The sequence below is a fragment of the Ornithorhynchus anatinus genome, chromosome 2, assembly GCF_004115215.2.
Source record: "Ornithorhynchus anatinus isolate Pmale09 chromosome 2, mOrnAna1.pri.v4, whole genome shotgun sequence".
Taxonomy (NCBI): Eukaryota; Metazoa; Chordata; class Mammalia; order Monotremata; family Ornithorhynchidae; genus Ornithorhynchus; species Ornithorhynchus anatinus.
In genome coordinates this window covers 87411358-87430706 of record NC_041729.1, presented here as the reverse complement: position 1 = coordinate 87430706, position 19349 = coordinate 87411358, and the positions used below count along the sequence as shown (strand labels likewise).

Here is a 19349-nt window from a genome sequence, read left to right as displayed (position 1 = left end):
TAGAAACAGCACTGTGCTGTTGGCCCGTTGTTAACCCCCTGAAATACGTTGGGTATTTTAAAATTAAAATAGAAATTATAATCCTCTGAGGTTTGGGACTGAGGGAAAGGAAATGGCAAACAAGGCAGAATCACCAGCAGCTAAGTCATGGAAAAATTCAGTTCACCGGTAACAAGGTAATGCCCATCGCATCCAGGCTTCTCCTGGTGGGGAGTGTGCAGGGAGGGCATGGAGGCAAAATCACCAAACAGTGGCTAATTATTGGGCCAAATGGGAGAGACCAACGCATAGAAGACAGGAGAAACATTTGAAAAATACGGTGAAGTATAACCTCAAAGGATGAAGATGATCGAGAATGTGGTGACTCTTTCAGAAAATAGTTTTCAGGGAGAGCTAGTTAGCAAGCGGCAGAATTGAAAAAGGGCTGCACTGTGCAGATAGAAGGTGTGAAAACCCAGAGTGATTTCTACCAGTGAACAATGTGAAAAGGACTGTCAGTCCTTAATCAGCCTTTTCATCCTCTCATGGATAACACTTTAATGTTACAAGCATCATCTTCAAACCCAAGGGATGACTCTGTGTAGATGTGTGTGGGTGTGGGTGCGTGTGCCTGATTTTTTTAAACCAGAAGGATGCAAAGGGCGGAGGGTGTTATGATTTTTAACTGGGAGGACATCAGGAACAAAATAGCTGATTTCATTTTGTTGTGTTGTTTAAACCCATGAGGGTTGTTTGTTTTAAGCTTGAATGTATTGTCTAAATTGAGTTCTTCGGAGCATATTCTATCGTCATTATCTTCTTGCATGTATTAACTTTTCAGGGTGTTAATGAAATGATGATTATTCCTTAGGACTTGTGTTTCTAATGTTAGTCATTCATTTATTCAGTCATATTATTCAGTCATCTTATTGTGTGCAGAGCACTGTACTAAACATTTGGGAAAGTACGATACAATAATAAACAGTGACATTCCCTGCCCGCAACAAGCTTACAGTCTAGAGAACTGCAATCTAGAGGAAAGCAATTCACTGCTTTCGTTTTGCTATCTCCTTTAGAAATATTTTGTTTAGTTTTAATTTTATTTAACAACAATATGAAAAGCACTGAGAGGTAACTGCAATTGTAGTCTGAAATCTGGGTTCCATGTTTAATTTCAAGATTTCACTAATATTCCTTTATTTCCTCCTAAAGTGCAGCGTTAAAAGTCTACAGTCAGAAAAATAAAAAATAGCTATTGCTTTAATATTCATTTTTGGAGTAAGGTATTTTATTTCATTGAAGTTAGGAATAGACTCCATCTTATCATCTTATCATTTCTTAGATAGCTTACTTTGTGCTTTTTGTGGGCTGGGGGAATTCTTTTGGAAAATAGCCAGGACTTTAGGGAAAATCTATCAATCAATCATGGCATTTATTGAGTACTTACTGTCTGCAGAGCACTGTACTAAGTGCTTGGAAGAGTACAATACAATAGAGTTGATAGATACTATCATCATTTTCAGGTTTTCCTCCCACCTTTCTTCTCCCTTGTCCCCTTCTCTCTTAATTAGACTATGAGCCTCATATGGAACAGGGACTGTGTCTAATGTGATTTTCTTGTACCTACCCCGGCACTTAGTGCTTGACACTTATAAAGTGCTTAATACCATCATCATCATACAATTTATGCCCATAAGGAGCTTAGTAATTATATTTATCATTCATTCATTTAATCAATCAATGTATTTATTGAGCACTTACTGTGTGCAGAGCACTGTACTAAGCACTTGGAAAGGACATTTTGGCAACAAATAGAGACAATCCCTCCCCAAATCTAGAAGAGGGGAGACAGTAAAACAAAACAAAACAAGTAGACAGGCATCAATAGTATCAATATAAATAAGTTAATAAATAGAACTGTCAAGTGCTTACTGTGTGCCAGGCATTGTACTAAGCTCTGGGGTGGATACAAGCAAATAGGGTTAGGCACTGTCCCAGTCCCATGTGACGCTCACAGTCTCAAACCCCATTTTACAGATGAGGTAACTGAAACACAGAGAAATGAAGTGACTTGCCCAAAGTCACGCAGCAGATGAGTGGCAGAGCCAGTCTAGAAGGAAAAGTAGTGTTTTAAAATAAGGGACTACCTTCCCCAAATTGGCAAACTGGTTCAGTTCTTCAAATGTGGAATCTTCCTATGTAAAGCTCATCTGCTACCTTGTATCAAATACAGTGTTTAATATTAATCCTTAATATTGAATGAATAAATGCCATTGATGACTGGGATTTAGTAATTGAGGCTTTTGTATTCACTTTTGGTCTCGGTTTGAACTGAAATTAGAGTCATAGTTTCAGCTTGGTTTCCCACTTGAGATTTCTTGAGTGGGTGATAGTATATTATCTTCAGCACAATTCCTGTCTTAGTTTGTCTAACATTGATACTACATTGGTGAGAGTTTGAAGGGAAAGCAAAAGCCACATTGTGTTAGATGATGAAGTTTCAGGAGAACTTTAATATTTTGAAATTTTTTTTTCTGAAAGTATTGGATTTGACCAGTCCCTGCTAGGGACATTTTTTTTTTTAATGGTAAGTGCCTAGTATATGCCAGGCACAGTTCTAAGTGCTGGGGTAGATAAAAGTGAAGTGACTTACCCAAGATCATACAGCGGACAAGTGGCAGAACTGGGATTAGAACCCAGGACCTTCTGACTCTCAGGCCGTGCTCTACCTACTAGACCATGCTTTCTCATGGTCCATTAAAACAGATAATCAAATCTGTGATTCTCCCTGATGTTAAATTCTAATCTCCATCTCCACCTCCAAAAGTGGATGGAGTCATTCAATAAATAGGAGACCCTGGGGGCCATCTTCCATCCTGCTAGCTGTGCATCCTAATCCCATAGGAGTCCTGAGTCCATGGTCTCCCTTAGTCCTTGCTTGCCTCTTCCAGTATTTAATCTTAAAAGCCTTTTATTCCCCCCTGGGTATCTAGGCTATCCCTGGCCATGGCCCTGGTTTACCCGTAAAGAAAGTACGGTAATCAAGATTTTTAATCTGACAGTCAGCTAGAGGGTAGGGAGTGTGCTGTGCTTAGTACAGTGCTGTGTTTAATAACTACCACTGCTTGATGCTTGATTAGTCTCACATCCTGAAGTAATAATGGTGGTATTTGTTAAGCTGTTTCTATGCATCAAATACTGTTCTAAACACTGGGGTAAATACAAGGTAATCAGGTTGGACACAGTCCCTGTCCCATGTGGGACTCGCAGTCTGAAGAGGTAATAATAATAATTAATAATTCTGGTATTTGTTAAGTGCTTACTATGTACCAGGCATTGCAGTAAGCACTGGGGTGGACCAGGAATTGGGCTGGACATAGTCCCTGTCCCACGTGGGGCTCACAGTCCAAATCCCCATTTTCCAGATGAGTTAACTGAGGCACAGAGAAGTTAAGTGACTTGCCCAAGGTCACAAAGCAGACAAGTGGCAGAGCAGGGATTAGAATCCATGACCTTCTGACCTCCAGGCCCTTGCTCTATCCACTGCACCCTGCTGCAGGTATTAAATCCCCATTTTATTGATAAGAAAACAGGCACAGGTAAGCTAAGTGATTTGCTCAAGGTCACACAGAAGCCAAGTGGCAGAACTGGGATTAAAACCCAAGTCCTTTGACACTGAGTCCTATGCTCTTTCCATTAGGCCACACAAGTAAAAGAGAAAGTGAAGGGTTTGGAGATGCAGGGTGCAAGAGGTCTTGTGGACTGGGACCAGCTTTATCTCTCACCCAGCTGGAGGGGGAAGAGACATAAAAGCATAACTGTGCTTCTTGAGGGCCAGAGACCACACCTGGTGAAGAAGGAGAATGTTCTTATAAAGCCATAAGGCAGTCCTCTAGACTAAGCTAGTAGCTAGTTATGGGCAGGGAACATTTCTGTTTATTTTGTTGTTTTTTACTCTCCCAAGTGCTTAGTTCAGTGCTCTCTACGAATCACTAAATAAACACCACTGGATTGATTATCTGATTGAAGGATTTCAAGAGGTCTCCTAAGGTCTCCTAATCTTCCTCTTCCTCAAGGCAGGTTTGCATCTCAGCCCTCCCAGGGAAATAGATGTTGCCTATCTTCTTCTTAAAAGATCTCTGGGCCAGGGAAATCCACTTCTCCTCTTTAAGCAGTATTTTTAAAATCAATCAATCACTGGTTTATTGACTGCATTACTGTGTGCAGGGCACTGTTCTAGGTGTTTTGGAAAGTACACTATAATAGATTTATTTGGTTGACTCAATTCCTGCCCACAAGAAGCTTACAGTCTACAAGCTAGAGAAGCAGCGTGGCTCAGTGGAAAGATCCCGGGCTTGGGAGTCAGAGGTCATGGGTTCTAATCCCGGCTCCGCCGCTCGCCAGCTGTGTAACTTTGGGCAAGTCACTTAACTTCTCTGTGCCTCAGTTCCCTCATCTGTAAAATGGGGATTAAAAGTGTGAGCCCCACGTGGGACAACCTGATCACCTTGTGTCCCCCCAGCGCTTAGAACAGTGCTTTGCACATAGTAAGTGCTTAACATATACCACCATTATTATTAATACTTCCTTCTCACCACCTCCTATCTCTCTCTCTTCCCCCTCCATTTTGGGTCATTCTTCCAGGATAAGCTATTACAGTCTTATTGGTGAATATAGTGACTCTTCATTACCCATATTGTTGGGGAAGGATAGGCAGTGGAAATGGAGCAAGGTACATTACAGGGGTTAAATAAAGCCCTACTTGACAGGTAATCAAATGAAATAATAAATTAAATAATCATATGTGGGTTTTCTTCATTAGTAATTTTATTTTAACTAAATCCAGTGCATTTCTTTGAGAGGTAATGGAGATCAAGCTCATCTCTAGATCGTAAACTCATTATTGGCAGGGAAAGTGTTTGTTAACTCTGTTGTATTATACTCCCAAGTACTTAGTACGGTGCTCTGCACATGGTAAGCACTCATTGCATTCCACTGATTGACTGATTGCTTGATCACCCAGGAATAGTGGCAGATAGGATAATTATAATTAATGATAATTATGGTACTTGTTAAAAGCTTACTATGTGCCAAGCACTGTTCTAAATTCTGGGATTGTCATCGAGTTGTTTCTGATGCATAGCAACTTTATGGACTTTATCCATAGAGTTTTCTTGATAAAACTCTAGCCCTGGAGTAGATACAAGTTAATCAGTTTGGACACAGTCCTTGTCCCATATGGGACTCACGCCCTTATCCCCATTTCATAAATAGCTAAGGCCGAGAGGACTAAAGGTTGCTAGGCTGTGGGCATGTCCTGCCCCTCAGCTCATGTACTCTGTGAAGGACACAGTGAACACAAGCCCCCACAAATGAATGATAAATGCAACTCAATGCTCACAGAGTACAGAATCACTCTTTCCAAAAGACAAAAAGTTTCCATGACCAATAATATAATCAAAGGTAAAAATGACCAAAGCATTTAGAAAATATTGAGTCTCTTATACTAAGTAATTTTTAGTGGTATTTATTAAGCCTTTACTCTGTGCCAGGCACGCCTAGTCAGGAGGGATGCAGTTTAATACTTAGTATTAGAACCCAAGTCCTCTCCAAGCCTGTACTCTTTCCACTAAGCCATGAATAAAATTTCAGTTCTCCTTCCTTCTTAGACAGTGAGCCCTGTGTAAGACAGGGACTGTGTCGGCTCTGATTATCTGCTATCTATTCCGGGGCTTAGCCTAGTGCTTGACTCATAATAAATAGTAATAATAATGATTGTTAAGCACTTACTACATTTCAAGTACTGTTCTAATTGCTGGAGTAGATACAAGTTAATCAGGTTGGATGCAGTCGTCCCACATGGGGCTCACAATCTAAGCAAGTAAGTAGTTAATAAATGTCATTATGATAATGATGATGATGTACTAAGCTGTAGAAAGTATTACACGTATTCATAACCTAGTTACACCAATATTTGGGAAACGCTTTGATATTTGAGGGGTAGCGGAATCCCTATCTTTGGTACCATTGCATATGGTAAAACTCCCCAGAAGATTTAATGAAAGTGCACTACATAATGGAAAAGCACTGGAGTAATTATCATCAATTATGTATTATTTCTGTTAGGTAGAGCACCATTGCTGACCTTTTACTTTGTGGAAAGATATAAACTAAAGTTTAAGTCTTCAGGATAGATGGGAAAGAGGAAGACTCCATAGCCATTGAAATATTCTTTCCCAGGGTATGAGTGTTTTTATATTTCCCTTGAAAATTTTCACTCATTTTCCTTCCTGTTTTCCCTCCCTGTAAACGTGCACTATCATATCTCCCGTTTGAGGGTTAGAAATAGATGGCTGATGTGGTCCTAAAGTCATGTGGTTAGTGATTCTCTAAGACAGAAAATATGTGAACGTTGCACTTGTTTACTGTTCCCTGATGTTGGTCCAGTGAATAGAGCGTGGCCTAGTGGATAGAGTACGCCCCTTGGAAGTCAGAAGAACCTGCATTCTAATCCTGGCTCGGCCTCTTGTCTGCCATGTGACCTTTCATTCGTTCATTCGGTCATATTTATTGAGCACTTACTGTGTGCAAGGCACTATACTAAACATTTGGAAGAGTACAGTATAACAATAGACACATTCCCTGCCCACAGTGAGTTTATATTGGGCAAGTCACTTCACTTAACTCTGTCTGTTACCTTGTTGGTAAAATGGGGATTAAGACTATGATTCCTATGTGGGACAGGGACTCTGTCCAACTTGATTAACTTGTATCTACCCCAGTGCTTAGTACAGTGCCTAGCACATAGTAAGTGCTTAGCAAAAACCATTAAAAAAAGAGCATTGGTCCTGCAAATCAGGAAATCTGGGTTCTACCTTTAGCTGGCCAACATGGGTAAAGTCTTCCAAGGCAATTCTCAAGGTTCCGCACCCCTGCTCACCTAGTCATTCGTTGCACTAATTTGCCCCAGTGGGAACCTGCCTGCTAGGGATGAGAATGCAAGACTTTGAGCTCATATGGGCAGGGAATAGCTCTATCGACTCTGTTATATTGTACTCTCCCAAGTGCTTAGTACAGTGCTCAGCACACAGTATCTTGCCGCCTTTGCCCATATCCTGCCTCTAGCCTGGAACACCCTCCCTCCTCAAACCCAACAGACATTGACTCTCCCCTCCTTCAAAGCCCTTTTGAAGGCACATCTCCTCCAAGACGCCTTCCCTGCCTAAGCCCCCCTTTCCTCTTCTCCCATTCCCTTCTGGGTTGCCCTGATTTGGTCCCTTTGTTCACCCCTCCTCCAGGCCCCAGAGCACTTACATACCTGTAATTTATTTATTTATATTAATGTCTGTCTCCCCCTTCTCTAGACTGTAAGCTCATTGTGGGCAGGGAATGTGAAGAAGCAGCATGGCTCAGTGCAACGAGCATGGGCTTGGGAATTAGAGGTCATGGGTTCATATCCCGGCTCAGCTGCTTGTCAGCTGTGTGACTTTGGGCAAGTCATTTAACTTCTCTGTGCCTCAGTTACCTCATCTGTAAAATGGAGATTAAGACTGTGAGCCCCAAATGGGACAAACTGATCATCTTGTCTCCTCCCCAGTGCTTAGAACAGTGCTTTGCACATAGTAAGTGCTTAATAAGTGCTATTATTATTATTAATGTGTCTGTTTAGTGTTGTATTTTATTCTCCCAGGTACTTTGTACAGTGCTCTGCACACTGTAAGCACTCAATAAATACGATTGAATGAATGAATAAATACGATTGATTGAAGGGGCGCAGCACAAGCTGCTGGTACTAGAATCAAGTTATCTGTGTCATAGGACAGAGGTTCTGCCACCATTCCTGATGGACAGAGGCTCCATCACAACTTTACATTGTTAAATCCTGTGAATTATGAAAAATAAACGGGTCGGTAGGATGGGCGCCCTGCCAGTCAGATTGTCACCACTGAAAGGTCAAGATTCTGAATTACATTAGTGCCCGATGACTTGCATTGTTCAAGATTCTAGACTTTGCTGCTGTGTGCTAATTGTTTTGTTGATCTTCCCTTACTAGATAATTGAAAACCCAGAAGTCCCTCAAGATTACAAGAGCCAAGGTATTCACTGTACTTTCTGATATACCGGGAGAGTGTTGATATAACTTACTTTGTTCGATAAGTCTCCTCCCTAAAAAGTGCTTCTTTTGTTTAAAGTATCAGCAGAGTTGGCTTAAAATGTGGGTGTTCTGTATTTTTTTTCATGCTATTCTTGAAATTCACAGCCAAAATGAGAACTTATTTTAAATTGCTCTTTGACCCTAGTTTAGGGCCACCCACTTGATAAGGATGATGATGATGATGATAATAATGGTATTTGTTAAGCTCTTACTGGTACTGTACTAAGAGCTGGGGTAATAATAATAATGATGATGGCATTTGTTAAGCACTTACTATGTGCCAAGCACTGTTCTAAACACTAGATAATCAGGTTGGACAGAGTTCCTGTCCCACATGGGGTTCACAGTCTAAGTAGGAGGGAGAGCACGTTTTTAATCTCCATTTTATAGGTGAAGAAACCGAGGCACAGAGAAGTTGTGACCTGCCTGAGGTCACACAGCAGACAAATGGCAGAGAGGAGGGATTAGAACCCAGGTCTTCTGACTCCCAGAGGCATGCCATGCTGTTGCATTGATGAGGATAATAATGAGAAGGTCCGGCATGAAAGCATCTTCATCTGAGTGGAGGTCTCTAGGGTACTGTTATATGAGGCATCCTGTATGGAGGTCTTATTGAATTAATTATGGTAATTATGGTATTTGTTAAGCTCTTACTATGTGCCAGGCACTCTACTAATTGGAACACTTTTTCTGTTGTCTTCTAACTTGGCCCTGCCCTCTGAAATACTTTATTTTCCCTTATCTTTTCCCAAAGCCTCCCTCCGTTCCTCCCTTGAGCTGAGCCCTGTCTTCTCACCACAAGTCCTAGTCTCTGCTGATATCTTTAAGTGCAAACTAAGAGTCTGCATTTTTTTTGGGCCAGTTTCCTTCATTTTACCTGTATTATGAAAGAAAATTTCATTTTCTGACAGCTCTTGTCTATTCAGGGGCCGAGCATTTAAATATGTGCATTTTCCTGGTCACTTGCTTCTCCTTCTTTTTGCTGCTTTCTCCCTTTTTACTACACCAGGACCCTTAGCACATTTTCCTCATAAGGAAGAATAGGAAAAGGAAAGATAAGTGGAATTCAAACCAGTGCACTTTACTCCAGTGCAGCTTTAGTAAAAGTGAAATGATTGATTAAAATAGATGTGAGGGATTTTATCCATAGATTTAAGTCGTTCCTGGCACCTCTCTCTCCCATTACATGAATAATGGAAAGTTGATTACAAGCATCTCATCAGAGCCAAAGGACCATGATACGCAAATTCAGAGATATGCCATGCAAGAATTGCTGACATAGCTGTGGATCCGGAAGCCCCTTCTGACATTTTATCTAATCAGCGCAGGGAATTCAGTTCCCTTCTCCGTGCCCTTCCATCCTTTGGTGCTGTTCATTTCTCATCCTGCCCTGCTCTGAGCAGCTTTCTGCCTCTTCCAGATTCCTAACCCGGCTCTTGCCTTTCTCACCGAGTTCTGCTTCCCCCAGCCCTCCTCACTTTTTTTTAAAACGACTCAAGACACATGCTGTGTTCTCCTGATGGATTCCTGTTGCTCTCTGCTCCTGCTGGTCTGTAGCTCATGGAAACAGGGGCATAGCAGCCTCAGCACCAGAGGGACAGGAGAGAAGGAAGGGGCACAGGTGTCTGTATTAGGTGATTTGGGCACCTGGGGGCAAGCAGGGGCCCAGTAGGGATCCAGGGTTGGGGGTGGCCACATAAACAAGGATCTGGGCACTGAGCAGTGATCTTGGGGGAGGGTGCAGAGTCTGTGATGCCTGGGTGCCAGGAGATAGAGTGCCAGACAGCAAGGGTTAGGAACAGAGAGCACAGAGGCAACCAGGCTGAATGGTGCTCAGAACTGAGGCCCAGCCACCCAGAAATGGTAATCCAGTAGCAGGGAAGCAGCATGGCCTAGTGAATAGCGCTGGGGCCTGGGAATCAGAAGGACCTGGCTTTTAATCCCTACTCCTCCACCTGTCTATGTTACCTTGGGCAAGCAACTTCACTTCTCTGTGCCTCAGTTATCTCATCTGTAAAATGGGGTTAAGATTGTGAGCCCCGTGTGGGTGGGACAGGGATTGTGTCCAAACCGATCATCTTGTATCTACCCCACCGCTTAGAACAGTGCCTGACACATAGTAAGTGCTTAACAAATGCCATCATTATTATTATTAGGTGAGGAGCTGGAGAGGCAAGTGTTAGGAGGATGAAATTGGGGTGCAGTCCCTAAGAATAATAGGGGTAATGGATGAAGGGAGAGGAGTGGAGGGGTGATACCTACAATGTACTTTTTAATTACTTGTAGGGCTTAGTCATTTCGGGAGCAAAAAAATAACTAAATATATTTAAATCAGTGGGAAAACCTATACCACACTGGTGGTTTAGAATATACCCACATTTTGAGGGAACATCCTAAATTCAAATCTGGGGTATGCCCTTTTATCAAATACAAATCAGGCCTGAAAGAGGAACATCAGTTCTTCCCCCTCTAGACTGTAAGCTCATGTAAACTCGTTGTGGGCAGGGAATATGTTTGTTTTATTGCGTTGTACTCTCCCAAGCACTTAGTACTTAGCACTAAGCAGTGACCTCAGGGGAGGGTGTGCACAATAAGCATACAATAAATATGATTGATCCCATAGCACACATTTTATCTATATGTTTTGGATATAACATAACAAAGCCCGTCTATCTGATTAGAGCATGATGGGATGTCAGAAGAAGTGGCTGATCCAAACTTGCCTACTAGAACAAAAATTTTCCTTAAGGTAGGATTTGCTGGGAATGCATCTATCTGGTTAGAAGAGAGCTGAATGTACTACATGAAACATCAAATAATTATGGGACAATATCTATCTCTGTAACTATGGCTAAGTTCTTAGTTTCTGTGCCCTGGATAATAAGTGAGGACATTGGTTTTCTCTCTCTGCCTTCCCCTGAGAGGTAGCATGGCCTAGTGGAAAGAGCCGGAGTCAGAGGATTTGTGTTCTAATCCCAGCTCTAACACTTGTCAGCTGTGGGTTCTTGAACAAGACACTTAACTTCTCTGTGCTTCATTTACCTCATCTGTAAAATGGGTTGTGCTCAATCAATCAATCATATTTATTGAGCACTTGCTCTGCAAGCCTTATATGGGACAGGGACTGTGTCCAACCTGATTATCTTGTAACTACCACAGTGTTTGGTACACTGCCCGACATGTAGTAAGCACTTAACAAATACTATTTAAAGAGAAAGGAGGAGACTGTGGCAGAGATATTTCTCCCAAAGATGAAACAAAAATTTGAAAGAAGTTTGAGCAATAAAATCTTATAGCTCATATTACATTAGTCTTCTACTTTTGTCCCCAAGACTCAAATAGTGCCCCCAGATCTGGGCACTCCCCTTTCTTACCTGTTGCTGTATATTCACATTATCCCCTTGAGTTCCTGGAAGAGCAGCTCTTGCTCAAAATGTCCAGATTCTCAGTAACTCGGGCCGAAGTATATGTTCACTTTAAGGCAGAAGCATTGAGTGTTCAGTCTCCTTAGGAAGTATTGTTTGCTTTTAACTTGCTTTCCAGTTAATATTCATGCCTCCCCCTAAAAAGAGAAAGGTTTCCAAGTTTTCAATTTGACTGTTTCTCCTTTTCTAGAGGAGGGATTGTGGATTCTAGAGGCGGCCTGTGCTTGATTCTGAGTCTGGCTAAGAAAATAGAAAGACTTGGGGAAGGCTTGCCAGTACAGGATACCTAACTGTGGTTAATTAACACCTGTAATTTTTATGTTTTGAAGGATCGACAGTAGAAGCTCTCTGTGATGATGTTGTCTCTGTCCTCACTGTCTTATGTGAGAAACTTCAGGCCGTTATCAAGTAAGTGGCTCAGATTCCCTGGACATTCACTAATTCACTAAGTCAGTATTTAATAATCTTGTTTGTATCTAGAGCTTCTCTGAAACATTTTTTTCTCTATTCCAATTTTACATTTTAAAGGGGACAGTTTGCACTTTGCATTCCTCATATATAACACTTCTTCCTGCATGACCATGAATCTTCAAATCCCTATGATTAGGACCCAGATAACCTTTTCCATGGAGCAGTACAGTGCCTCTCTTCTACTGTTTCCCTCAACTGTTTTTATTGGGTGCCCAAAATGTGTGTGGCACTGAAGATGTGCAGCAGTGGATGACGTTGAGTTTTTGATGATGCACACAGGAAGCATTTTCTCTTTCCATCCCACTGTCATCCTCTCCCTGACTCTTGACTCCTCTTGGTCTTGTCCTCCCTGTGACTCTCATAAATATCTATCTGTGCTGCTCCCAAAGCCAGACGGGTCCCAAGCCCACAAATGGACCTGCCACCAGCTCTTTGTTTCAAATCCTTTCTTCTCCTGGATGCTCCAAACTTCCTCCCTCTAATCATTCCCTTTCAGCTTTGGCTCCCTGGGACCTCAAGCTTATTGTGGGCAGGGAATGTGTCTGTTTATTGTGATATTGTACTCTCCCAAGTCCTTGGTACAGTGCTCTGCACACAGTAAGTGCTCAATAAATATGACTTAATCAATGAAGCGCCAAAGCCATGGGAATGGGATGAGACCAGGCAGGGGAGGACCCCCTGAAAAGGAGCCACCTCCTCCCCATCCTCAAGTCCTGTCCCTGCCATCCCATCCATAATTCCAGGGTTCCAGAGGGTGTGGGTTTTGATGGGATTTGCCTTGCACAGAAGAGGCCGGGCAGGGCTGAATGCGGTAGTGCAAGGACTTCTTAAAAAAAGTCAGGAAGCAGTGTGGCTCAGTGGAAAGAACACAGGGTCTGTAGTCAGAGGACATGGGTTCTAATCCTGGCTCAATCACTTGTCTGCTATGTGACCTTAGGCAAGCTATTTAACTTCTCTGTGCCTCAGATACCTCACCTGTAAAATGGAGATTAAGACTATGAGCCCCACATGGGACAACCTGATTACCTTGTATGTACCCTGGCACTTAGAACTGTGCTTGGCACATGATAAGGGCTTAACAAATACCATAATAATAATAATTTAAAAAAGAGGTTTCCAGGGTGGGACAGCTATGGGTCTGGGCTACGGATAGTTGGGTAGCAGCTTTCAGTTTAGGGCATACAGCAAAGCTGCCAAAGCAGAAATTTAAAAGAAATTCTGGGGGGGGCTGGCTGAGTGGAGATGTAGGAATAGGGGAAGTAGAGGTCAACAGCTGGGCCACAAAAGATGACGGGGGGGGGGGGGGGGGGGGACGACACGACAAAATGTGAAAAAAGTAAAAAAGTTAATGCCTCTGTGCTCCGAAGTCAAAGGCGCAATGTTGTTATGCAATGTCTCATAATTCATATAGGGCTTCCTACAGAAGAGAGAAAATCTGATCTCTACCCTTAAGGAGTTTGTAATCTAATATCCTCTTTTTTTCTCTCATTCCACATCATTCACACACCTCCACAACTTCAGTTTCCTACCCCCACACATTTCTTCTTCTTCATCATCATTATCATAAGGTTTTATTCAGTCAGTGCCTACTGCGTGCAGGGCATTGTTTGGGTCATTTTTTAGGGAGCAAATACTAAAATGGCTCAACTTCAGTTTGCTTCTTTATGAGTGGCTGTTCTTCTGGTAGCACAGCTCTAGAAATTGATTACATTTGTTAATGCAGTACTCTGCATTCATAGCAAAACCATCATACAAGCTTCCGACTTTTCACAGATAGGGGTGAAACACCTTTTGCCAGTAATTTACTTTAATTAACAAGAAGAGGTAGTTCAATTTGAAGGGATGGGTGGAGCCTTTTCAGTCACTTGATTCATTCAATTGTATTTATTGAGCACTTACTGTATGCAAAGCACTATACTAAGTATTTGGGAGAGTACAATATAACAATAAACAGGCACATCTCCTGCCCCCAGCCTCATTTGAGCTAGTAATACAGTGTACACATGGGTCAAGAAACCAGATGATTATTACTCTGAGTAACACTTTTGGGAGAATTCTATATATTTTAGTATTGTTGCTTTACGTAGTTTGGGAAAAAATTTAAAATGCCAGTTTCTATCTGTTAAAGTGATAAATTTCCCTTCAACCTTTAGAGCAGTTTTGGTGTTAATAGATTTTCTGGAAAAGTACATTATCAGACATCTGTTTCAATTTTCATTTCTGGGAAAAGGAGGTATTTTATCTTTTTGTTCGTAAAGGTTAGACATTTGTCATCTGGAAAACAATCCTCCCTCCTACTTAGACTGTGAGCCCTAAGTGGGGCAGGGACTGCATCTGACCTGATTAACTTGTATCTCACCCAGCTCTTAGAAATGGTGCTTGACACATGGCATAAGGGCTCAGTAAACACAACTGAATGAATAAATGAATGAATGAATGCTTAACGAATACAATAATAATAATAGTAATAAAATTTTTTTAAATTCATTTGAATCCCACTGTTGCCCAAAACAATGGGAGATTTGAAAAGAAATCAAAAGATCAGGGTTCCTCCTGCAGAAATGACTTAAAATACAGAAGCAACATGTCCATTCGCAAGATTTGCAGAAGTTTATTAATAGAATGCTCTGTAGATAAAGTGAAGAAAAGACAGTGCCTAGATGCCAGGGGAAATGGATTTTTGGAGCGTTTATGGTAGTTGGATAAATTCTTTTTTTCTACTGGCCCACAGGGAATCTCTTCAAATCTCGCTTGTCAGGAAGATTTATTTACCCTGAACAACTCAGGGGTCAGTGAGCCATGTGTTTGGCTTATTACTCTGTCTACTCTCCTTTCTCTATGTCATGCAGTTACTTAACCCTTTGTTCTGAAACTTCAGCTAGGTGGAAATATGATTCCAAGAGTGTTTCAAGGAGTTTCCCCAAGCTAGTTATGTGTAGCTCAGCAGATACCCTGCCTATCTGCCCTGGGTTTTGCCCTCTTACACCGCTGTTCTCTGTGGATCATATATCATGGAAAAAGTTCAGCATTGAGGAGATAACTCAATCCACGACCATGAAGTCCTCCAACTAAGGATTAGAAAAAGTGACGTATCGACCCTACAAATGGACAGGTTTTCCCAGTGCTTTGGGAATGAGGTGCTGGTTGCTAGGATTCTTTCTGCCTGAATAATTCCATGCCAAATGGCTTGGACTGATAATGAGAGCAATATTAAACAAGAGGTAGAGTGAGAGAGAGTGTGTGTGTGTGTATGTGTGTATTTGTACAGAGGAATGGGTAGGTGGTATTTGTCTTAAACAGCCACCTGAGTGACATGTCTCCAATTATGGCTGGAGGCCCCCATTTTGCAGTCTGCTCCAGCCCACGGGAGAGCTGCCACACACGGTTTCCAAGGAGACTCCAGCCCCCATGTTGTCCTGGTAACACTTTTCTGCCACTCGATGTTTCAGAGCTCTAAGTCTATGTCCTCAGAAACCCATTATGAGTCAGATCCAACAATTGTAATTACTGAGCACTTACTGGGTGCAGAACACCACACAAAGCACTTGGGAGAATATAATAATAATAATGATGGAATTGGAGTAGACAAGGTAATCAGATTGTCCCACATGGGGCTCACATTTTTCGTCCCCATTTTACAGATGAGGTAACTGAGGCACAGAGAAGTTAAGTGACTTGCCCAAAGTCACCCAGCTGAGAGTAGCGGAGCCGGGCTTAGAACTCATGACCTCTGACTCCCAAGGCCGTGCTCTTTCCACTAAACCATGAAGGAGGGCTTAATCAGGAAAGGCTTCGATCCCTTATGGGGCTGCAAGTCTAAAAGGAAGAGGGAAAATTCAAATTTTCCCCTGTATTCATTCATTGATTCAGTTGTATTTATTGAGCACTTTGTGTGTAGAGCACTGTACTATGCACTTGGAAAGTACAATTCAGCAATAAAGAAAGACAATCCCTGCCCACACCCGGTTTACAGTCTTGAAGGGGAAAACAGACATCAAAACAAGTCAACAGGCATCAATATAAATAAATTGAGTTATTGATACATACACATCAAAACAAGCAAACAGACATTAATATAAATGAATATTTACTGTAGTGGAGAGAGCACAGGCCTGGGAATCAAAAGGTTAGAAGTTCTAATCCCGGCTCTACCACTTGTAAGTGTGACTTTGGCCAAGTCACTTCTCTTCTCTGTGCCTCAGTTACCTCATCTGTAAAATGGGAATTGAAACTGTGAGCCCCACATGGAAAAGGGGCTGTATCTAACTTGATTTTCTTTTAGACTGTAAGCCCGTTGTTGGGCAGGGATTGTCTCTATCTGTTGCCGAATTGTACATTCCGAGTGCTTAGTACAGTGCTCTGCACACAATAAGTGCTTAATAAATACGATTTAATGAATGAATGAATAGAATTATAGATATGTACTTTTGGTAGACATTCCCGACCCACAACAAGCTTAAGTCTAGAGTCAGATCAAAAGAATACCTATGCACATCATCTGCAGTGGCTATGGCTCTCAAATAGCTCTGTGATTTTGTCTTTTTTAGGGCAGAAGAAGTTTGATGGCACATTTTACATTTTCATTCTTGCTGATGGTTTCATCTTCTTTTCAGGCTAGGGCAGCCAGTGGTTTTATAGCGGCTGCCCTAGTGATCTTCCAAGATCCATAAATGTTAAAACCCTCAAAAATATTCTGTTGTAGCAGTTACCTGAAAGCTTCCTTGCTATTGAAAGATCGACAGTTGGTGGATACTTTATTAATTAGGCATGAAATAGAATAATTGGATTTTTCTGTGTGTTTGGTTTTTGTCCTAGGCCCCTCCAGGTATCAATCAGTCAATCACATTATATTGGGCACTTGTGTGCATAGCACTATATTAAGCTCTTGGGAGGGTACAATATAAAAGAGTTGGAAGATACATTCCCTGACCACAGTGAATGCTTAGTTAAGTGTTCTGCACACAGTAAGTGCTCAGAAAATCCGATTGAATGAATGAGGTGTAGTCTAACTATGGGGGGAGGGGGTGTAATTGAGAATCCTCTTTGGAAATGTCAGAAGATTATGCTGTAGGTTCAGCAGCAAAGTGTGCGGACTGGGTTGTAGGACGAGAGAAGCGAGGCGTGGTAGGAGGGGGCAAGGTAATGGAGAGCTTTAAAGCCAATGGTGAGGAGTTTGTTGTTTTTTTTGATAAGAGGTGGATAGGCAACCACTGGAGATTTTTGAGGAGGCGATAGACGCGCCCTGAACGTTTCTATAGAAAGATAATCTGGAAGGCGGAGTGGAGTATGGACTGGAGTGTGGGGAGGCAGGAGGTTGGGGGGTCAGAAAGGAGGCTGATGCAGTAATCCAGGCGGAATAGGATGAGAGATTGTAGTAAGATTATGTAGTAAGAAATATCTCATAGATTTACTTATTGAAACTTGCTAAAGAGAGCAGTCAGTGGTTGTCTATTTTGCAAACTTATGATAACCGTCTCAGTATTGCTCCATTTAATTCCCCCTGCGTCTGGTTTGGATCCACTGCCAACCGGCATAATGACTAGTGCCCTGACAGCTGACTTACAAATCCCTGGTCTTGTTCTGAAGTTAGTTTCACTATTTGTTAAAGTGTAAGTTCCTTGTGCATGGAGAAAGTGTCTCGTGCTTCTGGAGAACTTTCCCAAGTGCTTAGTATAGTGTATCGCACCCAGTGGATGATTGAATACCTTTGCTGCTGCGGTTACTCCCTACTACTACCAGTGTCACAGGGCTATTGGTTGGTGAATGCATCATTCAGTAATTCTAATGATTTATCATCATCATCACTGGCATTTATTACTTACCATGTGTGTAGCATTCTACTAAACTCTTGGGAGAGCATAGTACAGCAAAGTTGGTAGACACGTTCCCTTCCCACAGTGAGCCTACAGTCCAGAGGGGGAGACAGACATGAACAAATAATTTGTAATATATAATTTATAGATTTGTACAGAAGTGCTGTGGGGTTTAGGGTGGGGCAAATATCAATTGTCCAAAGGTCACAGATCCAAGAGCACAGATGACGCAGAAGAGAGAGCAGGGGAAAAGAGGGCTTAAATCGGGGAAGGTCTCCCGGAGGAGATGTGACCTTAATAAGGCTTTGAAGGTGGGAATATATGTGGATGACTTGTATGGAGAGAGAGAGAGAGTTCCAGCCTGGGGAGAAGATGTGGGGAAGGTGTTGGCGGCAAGATAGATGGGATCAGGGAACAATGAGTAAGTTGGTGCTAGAAGAGTGAAGTGTGGCGACTGGGCTGTAGTAGATTGGTGAGGTAAAATAAGAGGAGTGTGAGCTGAGCTGATTGAGTGCTTTAAAACCAAATGGAAAAGTGTTTCAGTTTAATGTGGAGGTGGCTGGGCAGTCTTTGGAGGTTCTTGAGGAGTGGAGAGATATAGACTGAACTCTTTTTAGAAAAGTGTTCTGTTCAGCTGAGTGAAGTATGGACTGGAGTGGGGAGAGACAAGAGACAGAAGTCAGCAAGGGGGCAGATGCAGTAGTCAAGGCTGGATAGGATAGGTGTTTGGATCAGCATGGTAGCAGTTTGGATGAAAAGGAGAGGGTGGATTTTAGCAGTGTTGGGAAAGTAGAACTGACAGGATTTGGTGACAGATTGAGTTTTGTAGGTTCATTCATTCATTCAATTGTATTTATTGAGCGCGGACTGTGTGCAGAGCATTGTACTAAATGCTTGGGAAAGTACAATACAGCAGTAGAGGTAATCACTGCCCACAACGAGCTCACAGTCCAGAGAGAGACAGACAGCAATACAAGTAAACAGGCATTAATAAAAATAAATGAAATTAAAGATATATACCTAAGTGCTGCAGGGCGGGGAGAGGGGGAAGAGCAAAGGGAGCGAGTCAAGGTGACACAGAATGGAGTGGGAAGTGAGGAAAAGTGGGACTTTTGTCTGGGAAGGCCTCTTGGAGAAGATATGCCTTCAGTAAGGCTTTGAAGTGTACAGGGAGAGTAAGTGTCTGGCGGATTTGAGGAGGGAGGGCGTTCCAGGCCTGAGGTAGGATGTGGGCCGGGGTCAGAGGCAAGACAGGTGAGATTGAGGCACAGTGAGAAGGTAAGCACCACAGCAGCAAAGTGTGTGGACTGGGTTGTAGAACGAGAGAAGCGAGGCGTGATAGGAGGGGGCAAGGTAATGGAGAGCTTTAAAGCCAATGGTGAGGAGTTTGTTGTTGTTTTTGATAAGAGGTGGATAGGCAACCACTGGAGATTTTTGAGGAGGCGATAGACGCGCCCTGAACGTTTCTATAGAAAGACAACCTGGAAGGCGGAGTGGAGTATGGAC

The 19349-nt window shown here is 42.3% G+C and overlaps 1 protein-coding gene across 5 annotated transcripts in view; it reads left to right on the top strand.

Moving 5' to 3' along the window:
• The window catches only part of ARFGEF3 (ARFGEF family member 3), a 136357-nt gene that overhangs the window by 47001 nt on the left and 70007 nt on the right, over positions 1–19349 (top strand). For all 5 annotated transcript variants that reach the window (XM_029057920.2, XM_029057919.2, XM_029057918.2 and 2 more), the window contains 2 exons: positions 8033–8075; positions 11889–11967. In XM_029057920.2, coding sequence (XP_028913753.1) covers positions 8033–8075; positions 11889–11967 — 122 coding nt within the window. The remainder of the gene's footprint in view (positions 1–8032; positions 8076–11888; positions 11968–19349) is intronic.